This window comes from Ischnura elegans, chromosome 8 (assembly GCF_921293095.1).
Source record: "Ischnura elegans chromosome 8, ioIscEleg1.1, whole genome shotgun sequence".
Taxonomy (NCBI): domain Eukaryota; kingdom Metazoa; phylum Arthropoda; class Insecta; order Odonata; family Coenagrionidae; genus Ischnura; species Ischnura elegans.
In genome coordinates, this window is record NC_060253.1 from 2,644,439 (window position 1) to 2,660,512 (window position 16,074).

General features: G+C 40.3%; 1 protein-coding gene across 1 annotated transcript in view; it reads right to left on the reverse strand.

The window, feature by feature from the left end:
- LOC124164261 (mediator of RNA polymerase II transcription subunit 14) overlaps positions 1-16,074 on the reverse strand; it is a 165,380-nt gene that overhangs the window by 44,794 nt on the left and 104,512 nt on the right. Inside the window, exons 17-19 of the mRNA XM_046541502.1 lie at positions 14,668-14,928; positions 11,145-11,454; positions 4,599-4,763 (exon numbers count right to left, since the gene is read on the reverse strand). Of these exons, the coding sequence (XP_046397458.1) occupies positions 4,599-4,763; positions 11,145-11,454; positions 14,668-14,928 (736 nt within the window). The remainder of the gene's footprint in view (positions 1-4,598; positions 4,764-11,144; positions 11,455-14,667; positions 14,929-16,074) is intronic.

Sequence of the window (16,074 nt, forward strand, 5' to 3'; positions counted from 1 at the left end):
AACATTAATTTAGCTTATTTAATTTTGAGTTTAAGTAAAAAAAAATCCATTTTCAGGCAGCAGGCAAAGATTCGGTTGTACCGTCCCCGGGTGCTCTTCTACCGTGTCCCCGAGATTGCCTGCTTTACCCTGGGTTCAGCTTCATTCAAGTTAAAGCTTGATTAACTCACAAAATGTTCGTGTGATTGGTTACAATTTACCTAAATTGTAACGTTAAAGCCTCAACGCCGTCGCAGAATAAACTGCTACCAAGTCGTTGCATTTTTCTCAGGGCAAGGGTAAGAAGGCAACATGATTTGCCTCTGCGTAGAGAGATCAATTTAGTTGTGATTCCGTGCCTTTCAGAGTATTACGATGGCAAAGAAAAGAAGTCATTACACTGCCGCTTTCAAAAGAAAAGTTATTCAGTGGAACCCTGATCTATCGTTCCCGCATTCATCGTTCACCGTTTCTGGTCCCAAATAAAGTTCCATATAGACAATGTAATTTTTTCCTGCATCTAACGTTCCCCAAAGTATCGTTTTCCCTTATTGATCCTTTAAAGATCAAGGTCCCGACGAAAAATTATTCCCGCATCCATCATTTGACGAAAATGAGACGAAATGACTACGTGTCATTTATGGCTAATAACAACAGGCACACAGATTGAATCTTCCCCAGGAGATGGAACTACCATAGGGAGAAGCTCAGTGCCGTGGGAAAGTAACATTAGCGCATTTCCCAAGATCCATTATCCCCCTCCATTTAGCACTCTCCTCCCCACTCTGACGCTTCTCCTCTTCTCCAAAATCAAACAAAAGGTCCCATCTCTTGCAGGGATTGTATTAGGAAGACCTTATCTTTGAAAGAAAATATCAAGTTACAGGAGAATAAAAGAATCGTGTTTCACCCTTCCCTCTTTCTCCCCCACTGACCTTTATCTGTCTACCTGCTTTGCAGTTCCCCATTCCTGGAGGTTAACTGCTGCATGAGTCATCTATTAGCCCAAAAGGTGTCTAACAATGACTTTCGGTAATTGATATTACACCTTTATTAGATTGACATATGAGTACATTTAAAAAGAATAAGACCAAACGCGACATATTTCTGACTTCATTTAAGCATTTTACGCAAGGAAATAAATGTCAAAATACGACAGAGACTTAGCATTCTGGCGAAACTCGATATCCTCGCAGCTGAGCTTCTCGGAAGTTGATGCGGTATTTTTTCCGAAAACATATATCAACTTACAATTGATGAGTTATGCTACAAATCTCTATTGTCACAGTCACAGAGGAAGGGATATTTTCTAAGGATATTTGATATCTCCCTGCTAGCAATTCGAATTCATTAGACCTTCTGGCGCTACGCTAATTAGAAAAGAATGGGTATCTTTACGACAAAATATTTCATGGCGCAGTCATATGGTTATACTTCCCTCTCTGCAGTATGCTCTACATACGCCATACGCGATAGCATCAGTTCCGAACTTCACCTCGTACGAGTGGTTCCCTACTTTCCAGGGTGGTTGACTTCAAACCACCGAGTGTTTTCCGCGTGAGTTTAATGAAGTCAGGTTTCACTAGTTTAATTTTATTCATCTTCGGACCATGGCCCCTCCGAAGAAACTATTGAGAACTTTAAGAGATGAACTGAAAATAATTGAACATGAAGACAAGAATCCAGGCTAGAAGTGCGTGAATATTGCAGAATGCCTTGGATTGTCCACTAGCATATGACGGTAGGGGTGGGGTAGAGTGAACTACCAGGTGAAAACAAGTAGAGAGATGAAGTCGAGAATCCAGGTGGACGTGCCGCTGACTATTAACGCAACATTGTTCACATTTTCCACACTGCCTCAATTATATTAAAAAAATATTTATTAGACAGGAACAATTCAAATAATAGACTATTTTTGGCCTTTTTCATCCATCTCACAACTTATCACTGCGCTGGCAAAAGCGGCTGTTTTAGGCACAAAATGCACATTGCTCTCATGTATATGTGTACTGGAAATGTCGTTTGATGGATAAGAATTTTTACATCAGACAGAAATCCATAATAGCGTAAATGCCGAGTGGAGAAACATTTTTTAGCGAGGTGGCGTGTTTTTTGGGATATTTGAAAGAGATATTAGTCAAATCAGCAATATGACCTAAGTGTCTCGATAAAGTACTAGTATTCCTGTTATTCGCTAAAATCTTGTTTGAATCCATTAATGAATATCATAATTACTCGCCAAAATCCTGAGTTTCCTGGGACATAGGCAACCTAGCTAAACATCACCGCATTGATCGTATTCCCACATTCATCATTCGCATCATTATTGGGAAAACATTTTTTTCCCTACTGGAGTTCCAAAAAAGGGGGGTTGTCTCAGAATCGTGTTCGTCTTAGATTTATGCAAATACGGTATTTCCTGGAGATTGTGCAGATTTCACATACAATGCCACAGGGTCATTTTCATTTACCACATATGTACATAGTTACCGAATATATTTCCCATATACCGTATAAGCGCGTGTAAGAGGCGCACCTTTTTTCCCAGATATTGCAGCCGAAAATGGGGGTGCGCCTCTTACACAAACTTCTTATCTTCCCCCCCTCCCCTTCACCGGTTGCAAGTTCAAGGGGAACTGAGTGGCCTTGGTTTTCAGCGTGAATCAGTCATCTGAAACCCTGGGTCAAAATCAAGCGGCAGGCATGGGAGTTTCTCCCTTAGTGACGTATTTTTAAAATGCTCCTGTTTGAATTTCTTGCAAGCATCGCGCCGTCACGTCGGTACCCCCGAGATGAACATTGAAAAGATCGCGAGGGGTGATTCGCTCCGGAGCGCGCGCTAAATTTATTGCCACGAGTGGGCATCCCGCGGCATTTATACTGCATATAGTAATATTGGTGTCAAAACCTGCGGTTGAAAAAATTCGAACGAGTGTGCTCATTGTTGGTGGATAGAAGAAATCGGAAATGCTTATAAGTGAAGAGCGCTGAATGAGAGGTCGAGGGGAAGAGGGCTCCCTCCCCTCCGTATTTCAAGCTACGAGGCTACGAGCGAAGGAGCAAGGGAAGAACACGTCCGATCTTGCATGTGACGTCGTTGCCTTTAAAGCGAAGGGGCGAAGGCGCAGCAATGTGATATACGCAGTTTGCGTTGCCTGAGTTTCCAGTCCGTCTCGTCTTGTTTGAATGCGCTTATGCTACGCTTGTTTCTTCCGAAATTGTGCTGTTTGGACTATGTTGAATATTAGTAGCCTTATTTTAGCTATAAATCTTTGTGTCAATCAATTAGAGCTCAAAAAACTTAAATGATGTAAGATATACGTCGCGTTAGGTCTAATTCTTTTTAGAACCTCGTGCGTGTCATACAATTGCTGAAAGATATCGAGATATCTTCGAGCTCAGAAGGTTACTCATGTAGCATTTGACCTCCAGAAACTCGGGGAATTGAACCTGGTAGACCGAAAAAGGTCAGTTGGTGGAATGGGGTAGGGATGAAACACGTTTCCATTGTTCCCCTGTAACTTGATATTTTCCTGTGGAGTCTCGGAAAGGAAAAAAACGGCAGAGGCATTAGCTGATGGAGAGCCGAGTGTAGTTCCGTTAGGCCCCTTGCACACACCGATTTTGGACGGCCGGTAAAATATTGGCCGATATTTTACCGGCGAAGCGATGCTTGCACACACGCTGGATTTTTACCGGTCAAACGTTACGTTGCTAAGTTTTTGAGCCGGCGCCGGCGATCCACAGTGACAATAGCCGGCAGCTAACCGGCATTTTGCCGGTGCCGGCGTGTGGTCGGTACGTGTGCAAGCTCCAATGCTCTCCCATTGTTCACCATTGGAATGTGGACGGCCGATATTTTACCGGCCGTCCAAAATCGGTGTGTGTGCAAGGGGCCTTAAATCTACGACGTGGTTATTATCCTACGGCGCTGAGATTGCCCCGATTGTTGTTCAATCTCTTGGGAAAGCTCATGCCATTTGCCTGTCGTGTTTTGCCTTAAAATTTTCCACGGCTGCAATTCTATTGCAATACTCCTGGGAGAGCTTTTAAACAAAATTGTTCGTGAGTAGGACAAGCAACGTGGAGCGATGGCGTATGCAAAGAGAGGATCGGAACTCTTTCTACTCCCTCTTATGCCGCCGCAGTTATCAAAATTTCCTTTTTCAAATAGTACTGAAAGAGGACATTTCGATAACTGTCGAAATTCCAGGCATACGTCTGCAACACCGCACGATAGGATAAAAAAATGTCGCAAAATTTTTTTTCTTTATAGCTTCGATCCTCAAAATAGGGGTGCGCCTCTTACACGTGTGCGCCTCTTACACAAGCTTATACGGTATTTCGGCAGAATGGATGCCTGTGCTCCCATGAAAAAAAATAAATGCAGGCGCCACGTGTGGCAGCTGAGGGGAAGGTCTCCTCATAATGTCCACCACAAGTGCATGCAGTCATTAGTGAGGCAATGAGTAGGTACTTTGAACCCAAGCAAATGCATGCCGGCATGCCAGCCAATGGGTACTCAGCTACCTATGAACAACTCTAAACGTCACATATCACGCGATTTTCTAGAAAAGCAGACAGGCAAGTTGAGTGGGGTAGGGTGGTCTCATATGTACCTGCTTTAGAATACTCCTGTGACTGTGGACTCTGCAGGGACTGCAGTGGCCGACTGACAGGTGAAGGCCTTGGCATGCCAGGAGAGCCTGGCCAGTTGGAGGTGCCACCCACGGCTGCAGCAGGGCTATGCGAGGAAGGAAACGGACTGCTTCCTTCTGGGTGCCCTGCGAGATTTGGAACAGCCACTTAGCCATGCACCTCAACAAGAAAAGAAGGGTCATTTGGAAAAATATCACATTCACTCACTTGGATTGGTCAGGTATTACTGGAAATTCACCATGGCCCTTAAAAATTATCTTTACATATGCAATTTAAAACCTTCAGTATCTTAATAACTCAATAATGTCATCTGCCATCAATTATTCTATAATATATTCTTAGCAGCTTATCGTACCATACCATAGATAATACAGAGCATACAGGACCTGGGATATTCCGAAATTAAGAGTTTCCCGGTGTTTACATCACTTCTCTAAAATGAGCAATTTAAATAACCTCACAACTGCTGTCATGCCGCCAGTGATGGACGAACAAAAATAGATTAAGAGCCCAGAAAAATCTACCCTCTTTATAATGTTTCATATATAATAACTCATTAAAAAAGAATTTTCTCATGAAATTTTAGCACTAGTAGATTGAATCTACTGGGTAGAGCTTCTCTGTGTCAGCATTCTTCCATGAATTCAGTGCTGGTACCTTCGACTCACAAGCCACGTGACTTATCTTCATGGAATTGTTTACATTCCCATTTCTGATAACAACACCGGACACTTTTTTCACTTAGTTATAATGGTTATAAGTAGTGATGGGTCGATTCCAAAATTTTATCGATTCTGATCCCGATTCTGACATTTCGATTCCGATTCTACCGATACCGATTCCATCGATTCTGATGCCATAGGCTCCAAGAAAAATATCACTTAATTCCAGGCAACAAGAAAACCACTTTAAAAATATTACTCTGTGAAAGAGTCAGTCAAACAAAAGCATCTTTCATATCATCACCATGTAATTAAAATATAATAGCTAAATTTCAAAACAGAACATACCTGAAAAGTGGTGTTACATGATAGGTATTACTTTAGAATATAATACTCATGTTTAAATTTAAAATAAAATTATCTCCTTTAATATCTATCTTTTATTGATAATATCTTATCATTATCAATGTCTCACAAATTTAGTCTCCTTTTAGACTAAATTTTTGCTCAGAAAGCAAAGTATCTTCACTCTGTCAAGATAAAGCCTGTTGCATTTTTCATCACATATTTTTCCTGCAGAACTAAATGTCTTTCACTGAACACAGTGGATGGTGGTATGGCCAGAAACCTCTTCACTAATACTTTCAGCCTTGGGTAGGAGATACAGGTCTTTCAGTATTTGCCGGGGAAGGAATTTGGTGGTGCATTCATCTATGATAAATAAGCTTCCACTTCAGCTTCAACAGTGTTTGCTATGGTGACTTTGGGTACTTTTCCAAAGGCATCACTGTATCTTGACTATATACATGTCACAGGCTCCCTAGTCTGCATTTGCTCCTTCGGAATATAAAAAGGATTTCCAAGTAGCACTTTATGATCTCGAGTCGAGTTGAAAATTACTCGCAAGTATGGAGTCGAGTATAATATTTCTGAACCAGAAAATACAGCAGTGCATACTACAATATATTTTACTCCAATTTTCTATGATGAATGTCTAGCTTAAAGTAAGAAGGAAAATATAATGAGGATCGTTGATGGTTATTGCCAGAAGTAGGAGATGAATGAAAATTAATGTGTCTTCAACTGTTCCATAGGGAAAATTGAAATTATTTAACCCCAAGTAATATGTCGACCCTATATATGTATCCAAACTACAAGGGAGAGCCCTGAGTAATTTAGTAATTTTCACAGCTATAATAAATATTACATACTACGTCTACGAATCATGTAATATTTGGCCCTTTCAAATTCTCAAGCGGAAAAACCAATTATTCTATATGCTCAGCCAGCAGGTTTTGACGTCTCCATGTTACAGTATTGCTGCTGCAGAAAATTGCCTTTTGCTACACACTTGTGTGACTGAGCAAGTGCTTTCCCACTGAAATTGCAAGATTTCGGAGACTTTGGAATTTTTATTAAAAATTATATCTACGATTTTTTTGGATCTTGAATATTCATAGAATTCAAGTGGACAAAGCGAACGAACTATAGAACTAAACTTTAGTTTTGTAGAGCCAAAAAAATTCTATACTTCTCACGTCATTTAATCAGCGTTAAAATCTCTTGCTTTTTTTAAGTTCAAGAAAGAAACTAAACGCTACAAATGAATATCACATCGGACGGACGCAGTAATAAAAAAGGCTAAAAGATGCCTTGTGATATGAAAACTCCCCCTTCCGCGCGACTCACCTCGGCGAAGGTGGAAAGGAAAAAAGGGTATCATTTGTTGCCTTTCATGGAAACAGTTCATTTTTCTCTCTCTTAAGCATGCTGACTTAATTTCTTCACTTTACTTCAATACACGAGCCATATTTCTTATGCGTGGGATGGTTCCGAAAAATATCCAATCCTTAGTACATATTTTCTTTCGAGTAATGCGCTAAATGGCCTAATCGATCTATACATAATCCTTTTTAACATCCTCAGTTTAGTGTTTTAAGTCAATGAAGACGATTATTCATACTTTACATGACGATTTTCAAGACTAATGTTTTAAAAAACTTGAAAAATCGGCTTCGCGGGCCTCAGAGGTCCGCGGTGTGTAGGTCATCCTTGACGTGCGATTGAAAAATCGCTCCAATTTCCTTCGTCGCAAACTTTTTTCCAAGATTTCTACTTAGTAATCTTTAGAAATCTATACTTCATATTTTTGTTCAAATTTTCCGAGTTATATTTTTCGTAGACGAAAGATAATGTCTACTTTATGTCAAATTTCACGTGAAAAACGGGTCGGCCATTTTGCGTTGTAAAACCAGACAGACGAGAGCCAAAATCTTCAAAAGTCATTGGAAATATAGGAAAATCACCAGGTCAGAGGAATATTGCGTTTATTTATTCCATAAAACTCATACCAACGCAAAACTACCTGGATAAATTCAAAGATTTTTAAAGGAAAAACGATATCTCGCGTGGCATTGAAAAATTGGTCATGTTTGGGCCACTGTATCTCACTAAAGGGTCGTATTTATGTAAAACGGCATATAAATCTATATCTGGTAATAATTTATGAGTATTTACGCTAAGTTTCAAGTCTCTATCCCCAAAAAGGTCGTTTTGGACTTCATTCCAGCTTTTTCCCATTTCGGACCATTGCGCGCCGGGTAGGAAGACGATCGGCCGCCGCGGCTGGCGTAAAGGTATTCGGCGCCCACATCGACAACTATAGTGTACTCGGCAGGCTGAAACTACCAGGCCAAGGCATCAGAATGACTTATCGGCTTTAAAAACTGCATTATTACATGAGTTTCATGATAGCGCTTCCTGTCGGCAGATCGCTGGACATACTAGACTCGAAAGCTCTGTAACCTTAACTACTCGACTCGACATTCGTAATGATACTCGAAATGCTCGAGTCGAGTACCAACTACTCGAATCGACTTGAATTTTCAAGTACTCGCACATCCCTAGAATATATGTGTTTTGTTATCACGATTACGTGGTGCGAAAATTCAACTGACTGTTGGAAACGCGGTCGTATATTTTGTGGTTTGAAGTACTACTGGAATCGGAATTGATTTTTCACCTTGGCAAGTACTCGTTTTCGATTCCGGTTCTTGGTCGAGAATCGAGGAATCGAAGAATCGAGGAATCGAACCGACCCATCACTAGTTATAAGCCATTCCTGGGTCAAAAGGCATTACCTTATCTTCCTTGTCTTGAACTGGACTTTAATGATTACATGGCGACTGAAGACGCAAGCTATTCTCCTAGTGCTATTGCATAAACTCCCATTCTGTAAAAAGTAAACGCTTGCCACCTAGCGGAGTTAAGCAAAGAGCTATTCAAGATCCAACCATGTTTCATTTAAACCCACTGACAATGAGATACAAGTTGAGTCAGTTTTGAGAAGCATATCGCATAAGCGATAGCATACGATGGAAGCACAACCGCCAACACACGAGCTCGAATCAATGCAACATGGCTGAAATGGCGCCAAGTGACTGGCGTATTGTGCGACCGTCGAATGCCTGAACGATTCAGGGCCAAAGTATACAAGACCGTAGTCCGCCCAGTGGCCCTATATGGAGTAGAATGTTGGCCAGCCACAGCAAATCAAGAACAGGCCATGCATGTCATGGAAATGAGGATGCTGCGATGGATCCTAGGCATCTCCCGCCTGGATCACATCAGGAATGAAGACATTCGGAAAAGAACGGGAGTTGCATCGATCACAGACAAGATGCGGGAGGCTCGACTGCGGTGGTATGGGCATGTGGTGCGTAGTGATGAGAACTCCGTGGCCAAAACAGCAATGCGGCTGAGTACTGAAGGACGCCGACCACGAGGACGACCAAAGATGCGCTGGCTCGACAAAATTAAGGCGGACATGAAGACCATCAACGCCACGTCAGTAGACGCCCTGGATCGAGCCAAGTGGAGAAGGCTTTGCAGAAAAGCAGACCCTGCAATAGCGCGGGACAAACGCTAGGAAGAAGAAGAAGAAGAAGACCGCATAAGCAACTTTCCCCCAACTCCATTCGTCCTGCAGATGTGTGGTTAGCTAGCAAAATGAGACAATGCAAGCTGCTTTCACCATCCTGTGGAATCACCATTGACTAATCGCTACCTTGGTTTGACAAGGTTCTAACTGACCATCAGCTGGTTTTGAGAAAAACCTTGTCAAAGTTTTAAACTGCTCCATTTCTATTATTATTAGGAATTTATTTTTGATTTTTGGCACATACACTAGTGATCCACTAGATACACTAGTAATTATTACTTTAAGAAAATATGCTATTTTGTTTATTTTTTCACATGTTTATATGAGTAATAAAATAAGTAAACTGCAGTTAGAACCTTGTCACACCAAATATTAGTTTTTCCTTCTTGCAGTTGGAACTTTGTCACTGTTCTAAATCTGTTATTATTTTACATAGAGGAATAAAAACCGGTGCAACACATAGAGAAACATAAACTTAGTTATCTTGAGTGAAAACACCAAATTTTGCAAAAATGTCAGTTAGAACCTTGTCAAACCAAGGTAGCGTAATTTCAATACTAGAAATACGATTAGGTAGCTTTTTTGGATGACCTTGGAAGACAAACTTTTGGTGCAGGAGAATTTTTAACGCCTCATTTCGCTGGGGCGACGGAAAATATAATGTTGGAAAAATTCTAGAAAATCTTCCGTTAGAGATAGGTATTCCATAGTTCATAATTCCAGATTAACAATCATTGACAATATTTACAATTAAATCTAATAAAAAGTAGGGATGTACAAGTAGCACTTCTTGATCTCAAGTCGAGTATTAAGTGGCGAAGGTGGATAGGGAAAAAGGGTATCGGTTGTTGCCTTTCACGGAAACAGTGCATTTTTCTCTCTCTTAAGCATGCCGACTTAATCCCTTCACTCTACTTCAGTAACTGAGCCATATTTCTTACGCGGGGGATGGTTCTGAAAAATATCCAATCCTTAGTATTTTCACTTGAGTAATGCGTTAAATGGTCAAGTTGATCTATCCATAATCCTTTTCATCATCCTCAGTTTAGTTTTTTAGGTCAATGAAGAAGATATTCCATGGTTTAAATTACGATTTTCAAGAATAAAGTTTTTAAAAACTTGAAAAATCAGCCTCAGTTACAGAAACTCAGGGTTCCGCGGCGTGTAGCTCAGCCTTGATGCGCGATTGAAAAATCGCTCTCATTTCCATCGTCGCAAACGTTTTTTTTTCCCAAGTTTTCTACTTAGTACTCTTTATAATTCTCTACTTTATCTTGTGGTTCAAATTTTCCGAGTATTATTTTTCGCAAACGAAAGATAATGTCTACTTTATGTCAAATTTCATGTGAAAAATGGCCATTTTGCATTGTAAAACCAGACAGATGTGAGCCAAAATCTTCAAAAGTTATTGAAAGTTATAGGCAATGCACCATGTCAAAGAAATATTGCGTTTTTTATTCCATGAAAATCATACCAACGCAACACCACCTGGATAAATTCAAAGATTTTCGAGGAAAAACGAGATTGTGCGTGGTATTGAAAAGTTGGTCATGTTGCCACTAAAGGGTCGTATTTTTGTAAAATGACATATAAATCTATATCTGGTAATAATTTATATGTATTTATGCTAAGTTTCAAGTCTCTACCCACATAAAGGGCATTTTGGACTTCATTCCAGCTTTTTCCGATTTCAGACCAGTGTGCGCCGGGTCGGAAGACGATCGGTGAGAAAATTCACTTGGGGATTGGAAAAATCAGAATATGTTGGTGCATGCGTTATCATACGGCCAGATCCAGAAATTGCCATACTCGACACACACAAGTAGTTACAACGCGTCAGGATAAAAAAAACCACTCGCACATCCCTGCTCGTGAGTGCAAAACCATCAAATCCTCCCACTTGCCTGGAGCACCAATGAAAGAGCCGGCTGGAGAGTGTCCAAGTTGGCAGGGAGGGCCGCCGGGCGAGGGGCTCGGGACGAGTGGGCTGTGAGCGGCTCCGTGCTGGTGCAGTGGGGAATGAGCGACGGCAGACGAAGAGGAGGGGGCCCCCCCAGAGGGGTGCAGGCCCCCCCCGACTGGGGAGGGGTGTAGTGGGAGCATGGAGGGAGAGGGGTGGTTGATGGAGGCGGGAGGGGGCGGAGGGAGGGAGGGGGGGGAAGCCAGGTTGAAGGACGTTGCAGGACTCGAGCCAAAACTACTCTGGTGCTGACCCTGCGGCAGATAAATAATAAAGAATTTCATCAAAAAAAGGCTCATGATTAAATGTTCAACGATGGGCGCACTCTCAATTCACTCCCACAAGTTGATGCACTGCAATAATCTTACAGCAAATGTAGACTGCATTCCTGTGATTAAGGTATTTCCTGATGAAAAAAGGGGTGCAAATTTGTTTGAAATCATAAGTACATGGCTAATCATCTTATTTCGTACTTAAGTCAAGTACTGGTTAGCTTCTGATTTACACTGTGGCTTGATGAAGATGCCTCTTATTTACAATGTCTTCAAATCTCTAGCACATAATTGTTGACTCACTATTTTGATGCTTTAAATGTAATTATAATAATGAAATACGACGTCACCACGTCACTGCATCAGCAATAAACAAGTGAAATGCATCTTCTTCTCTCTGACTCATCAAGTAATCTTCAATAAAAATTATGCTGCTCAGAGATTTTTGCTGTAAAGATGGTGGGTGGTCATTCTTCACACTCATTCACTCCCAGGCCCACTCACCTTGTGTCGTGGATATAAATATCATGCAATGCACCAGGGGTTTCACCAAGTCTCAGAAGGGGAGTGACACTAAAGTGGCTCTCACATTTCAATCAAACTTTGTCGTATTATAGTCCTTCGGGATCTGTAAATGAATCGCCCCCCCCCATTATGGAGTTATGTAACCAATAGTTTAAACAAAAAACGCAGTTAAACAATTACCATTGTATTCCTTTAGAAATAAAATATTGAAAATAAGTTGCGGTAGCCCGGTGGTATGGTTTGTAAAATCAAAGATAGAAACAGATGATGAAAAAAAAGTGCCACGTCCAATAATCGAACCTAGGACCTCTGGGAAGGAGCCAAATATCGTAACCACCGGGCTACCGAAACTGATTGCCAATAGTTAATTTCTAAGGGAATATAATGAACCTGAAAGTGTTTAACTGTGTTTTATGTTTAAACTATTGGTTAAATAACACCATATGAGGGGTGATTCTTGGACAGCTCCCAATAGATTACAATACGACAAAGTTTGAATGAAATCCGAGACCCACTTTTGTGACACTCCCCTTGTCAGTGACGGATGATCTGATGCTGCCAATACACTGTGGACATTTTTCTGATCTTAAAACTTTGCAAAACCTAGGCCGCTTTCAGACGAGCCATACGACTTTACGCCAGCCATTGATGGCCGGTGATTTCTGGTGAAACTTGATATCCTCGCAGCTGAGCCTCTCAACAGTTGATGCGGCATTTTTTTCCAAAAACAGGATATCAGATTATTATCAGTTATCAATTTACAAGTTATACTGGTCTCACTTGTCAGAGTCACTGATGCAGGGATATCTTCTCAGGATATTTGTTTCTCCCTACTAGCAATCCAAATTCATCTGCTCATTTGGCACTACGCTAATTAGAAAGAAGTGAGTAAGTTGCCTTCTCTTTAGGACAAACAACTTCATGGCACAGTCATATGGTCATGCTTCACCCTCTGCCGTATGCTCTGCATACACCGTATGCGATAGCATCAGTTCCAAACTTCGTGTTGTAGTGGTTCCGTAATTTCCAGGGTATAATTTAATACTCCTAGTGGGTACCTGGGTTGAATTTGATGTTTATCAAGGTAAAAACCCACATCCAACCATGTACATGAAATAGATTTTGGAAAATGCATCACAATATCCATCAGCATTACCATTTTGGTTATATTTTGACAAATTATTAGCAGGAATGACCCTCTTCACTCATTAGAATTGCCGCAGATATGGTGCCACTGGCACTCCAAGGGAGGATAGATTGCCTAATGATTGTCCTTTGAAAGAAAGTAACTTGAGTAAAGTATCTGATAGAGGTAAAATCTGAGAATCTCATTCAAGTATGTATTTAAACAGTGATGCTGATGAAGTTATAGTTTCAAGGAGGGTGGATTTTTATGTTGGATCACCTGTTCTGGTGGTACACCATGAGACTTATTGTTTCTACCCCATGAAAAAGTTGGGGATGATCGTTACTGCAGAATAGGAAGGAGGAGAAAGAACAATGTGACATTTCTGTCACATTGCGGGACAGCCTGTATCTTGGAAACTACACAGCCAATCAATGTAATATTTTCAGAATGAAGTAAAAAAGAGAACCTTAGCATTCCTTCATTAGCATCCCCTAGAGTATCAATTAACAATCTCAAAAAAATATTTTGGGCTGATCCAGGTTAACAAAATGGGAAAGCAGACTTGATGCACTGAATTGTTGAGGCCTTTACTTTATAGAATTCCATTATATGGTTGGAAGAAAATTACTTTGCTTTTCTACAAAACATGTTTTACAGGATTTTATTGATTTAGAACATTAATGTAATTATCAATACGAATTTTAATAATTTAATATTTCCCATTTTGGTTGGAAGAAAATTACTTTGCTTTTCTACAAGAAAATCCTGTAAAACACGTTTTGTAGAAAAGCAAAGTAACCAAAATGGGAAATATTAAATTAATAAAATTCATAATGATAATTACATTAATGTTCTAAATCAATAAAATCCTCTAAAACTACACTAGCACTAGCACTTGACAACTTTTGCTTCCAAACTGTGATGTTTTATTATCTAGATGCTTCTGAAAATAAATCTTTGCATGAAGTTTGTTTATACATGAATGAATTTTAGACCGCCTGGACTAATAATGAAAGTCAAGTGAAATCATACTTCTGAGAAATAATATTTGATAAGTACTTATTAATTAAGATTTGAAACATGCATTAACAGATTATTCCACACGTTTCTCTGCATTGTCAATAACGGATAAATAGCCATCATGATATTTTTTGGAGTAACAGTCTTTAAACTCCAGGGCAAAGACTTTATTTAAAATTATTTAAGAAATCAAAATATCCAGCATACAAAAATACACAAAAAAGTAAAAAAAAAAAACATAGGCATTACTTCATTATTATTTCATCTGGACTTAGCAAAATAAACAGATCATAGAATAACTCCAGATTATTTAGAGTATTTTCGGCAAGACCACAATTTCTTTCCATTAAATCTTTACAAGAAATTCATGGATTGCAGTATTCTACCATTCTAGCTACACATCCTTTATTTCTTAACAAATGCTTTTTGAAGTTTGTCAGAGCAACGGGCATTGAGATAAAAATGTGTGCAATCTTTCGTTACCATCACAGTAAACATTTAGCTGGAGGATGCAACATCACCTGTGACATTCCAGGATGTGGACTGGCGGGAGTGTGGGGATTGCTGCCGCTAGGTGGCGTCATGGGGGCGTGGTGGAAGCGGAGGCCGGGGTCGCCACCCCCTCTGCCGGGGACGGGGGACTGTGGAGGGAAGGGGGAGGGGCCCCCACGACCCCCCGCATCCATTGACTCCATCACCATGGGGGAGGGCGGGTTGTCGTCCTCCGACTGCGACCTCCTCCTCAGCAAAGCACTCTCGTCGGCATACTTGGAGAGGAATGCCTGCAACAAACATTGAACAAGACAGTTCACGGAGCACATAAAATGGAGCCTTCATTCTTTGAAACATTCTCAGGCCATGTAAGAAAATTGAAGGCTCCAACTTGTCGCACATTCCCAAGGATAGGAATACTAGCTTGAAGTGATGGTTGAAAAACACATATGTAAGTACATGGCCATCAATGAAAAGTTTCTGCCCAGTCTTGAACTTGGGTCCATGGGGTGTAAATCCAATACTCCAGCCTCCACACTGACCTGATCCCCCCACATTATTGCTCTTCCACTGAATTATCTTTTTAATTATTAACATGGCCCCACATCATGATTTTAAGTCAAATTTTGCTCCTCACTAATCAGAATAATTTGGATGACTTCCCACAGGTAACTAATTTCTTCAATCCCCACTCTTAGTTTGTCTCCAGGTAATATTTAAAATGAATTTCCTGAAAACAGCTGTTAATGAGCCAACTGTTTTATAAAATTTGCTTCTCTACAATCACTTAGCACCACAACTAGCAATACAGTGCAACCTCGATAAAACGACACCCCACGGTGCACCAATAAACACTCGCTATAGTGAATTGTCGCTTTACCGGAGGTGGAGCAAATAGGTAATAGCCAATATACCTGTTGCGAACAGTTATACAGGAACAGGAGTGGTGCGGCGACATATAAATTTCTATCCGATAAATGTAAGTATAAATCCAGACGAAATGTGATGTTTTTTTGCATCACTAAATTTCCTTACTCAAACAACGACTTACGATTCAAACAATTTATAAACCCCGCACTGAATAAAAATCATGCAAAGCATTGTTTTGTCAATCATTATGCTAATGCACAACCAATGAAGTAATTTTTCTATGCACTTAATTAGTGCATTTACGTAATCATTCTATTATTTTGGTATTTTCCACTGAAAATTCAAAAATTAACTAATAAAACTGTATCGCGGTTATTTAATGCCTCAAATGTTTCCATTGGTGTATGTTTATTGTTCCTGTACATTAAGCAGCAGTGAAGTGAAATAATGTATTGCATTTGTTTCTGCAGTCGAAAACGGTGGAAGGTTGTATAACGTTCCTGCCTTGGAAGACTTTTTCTATCAGATAGTGTAATATCTTCATTATCTACGGTAAAAAGTTTGCT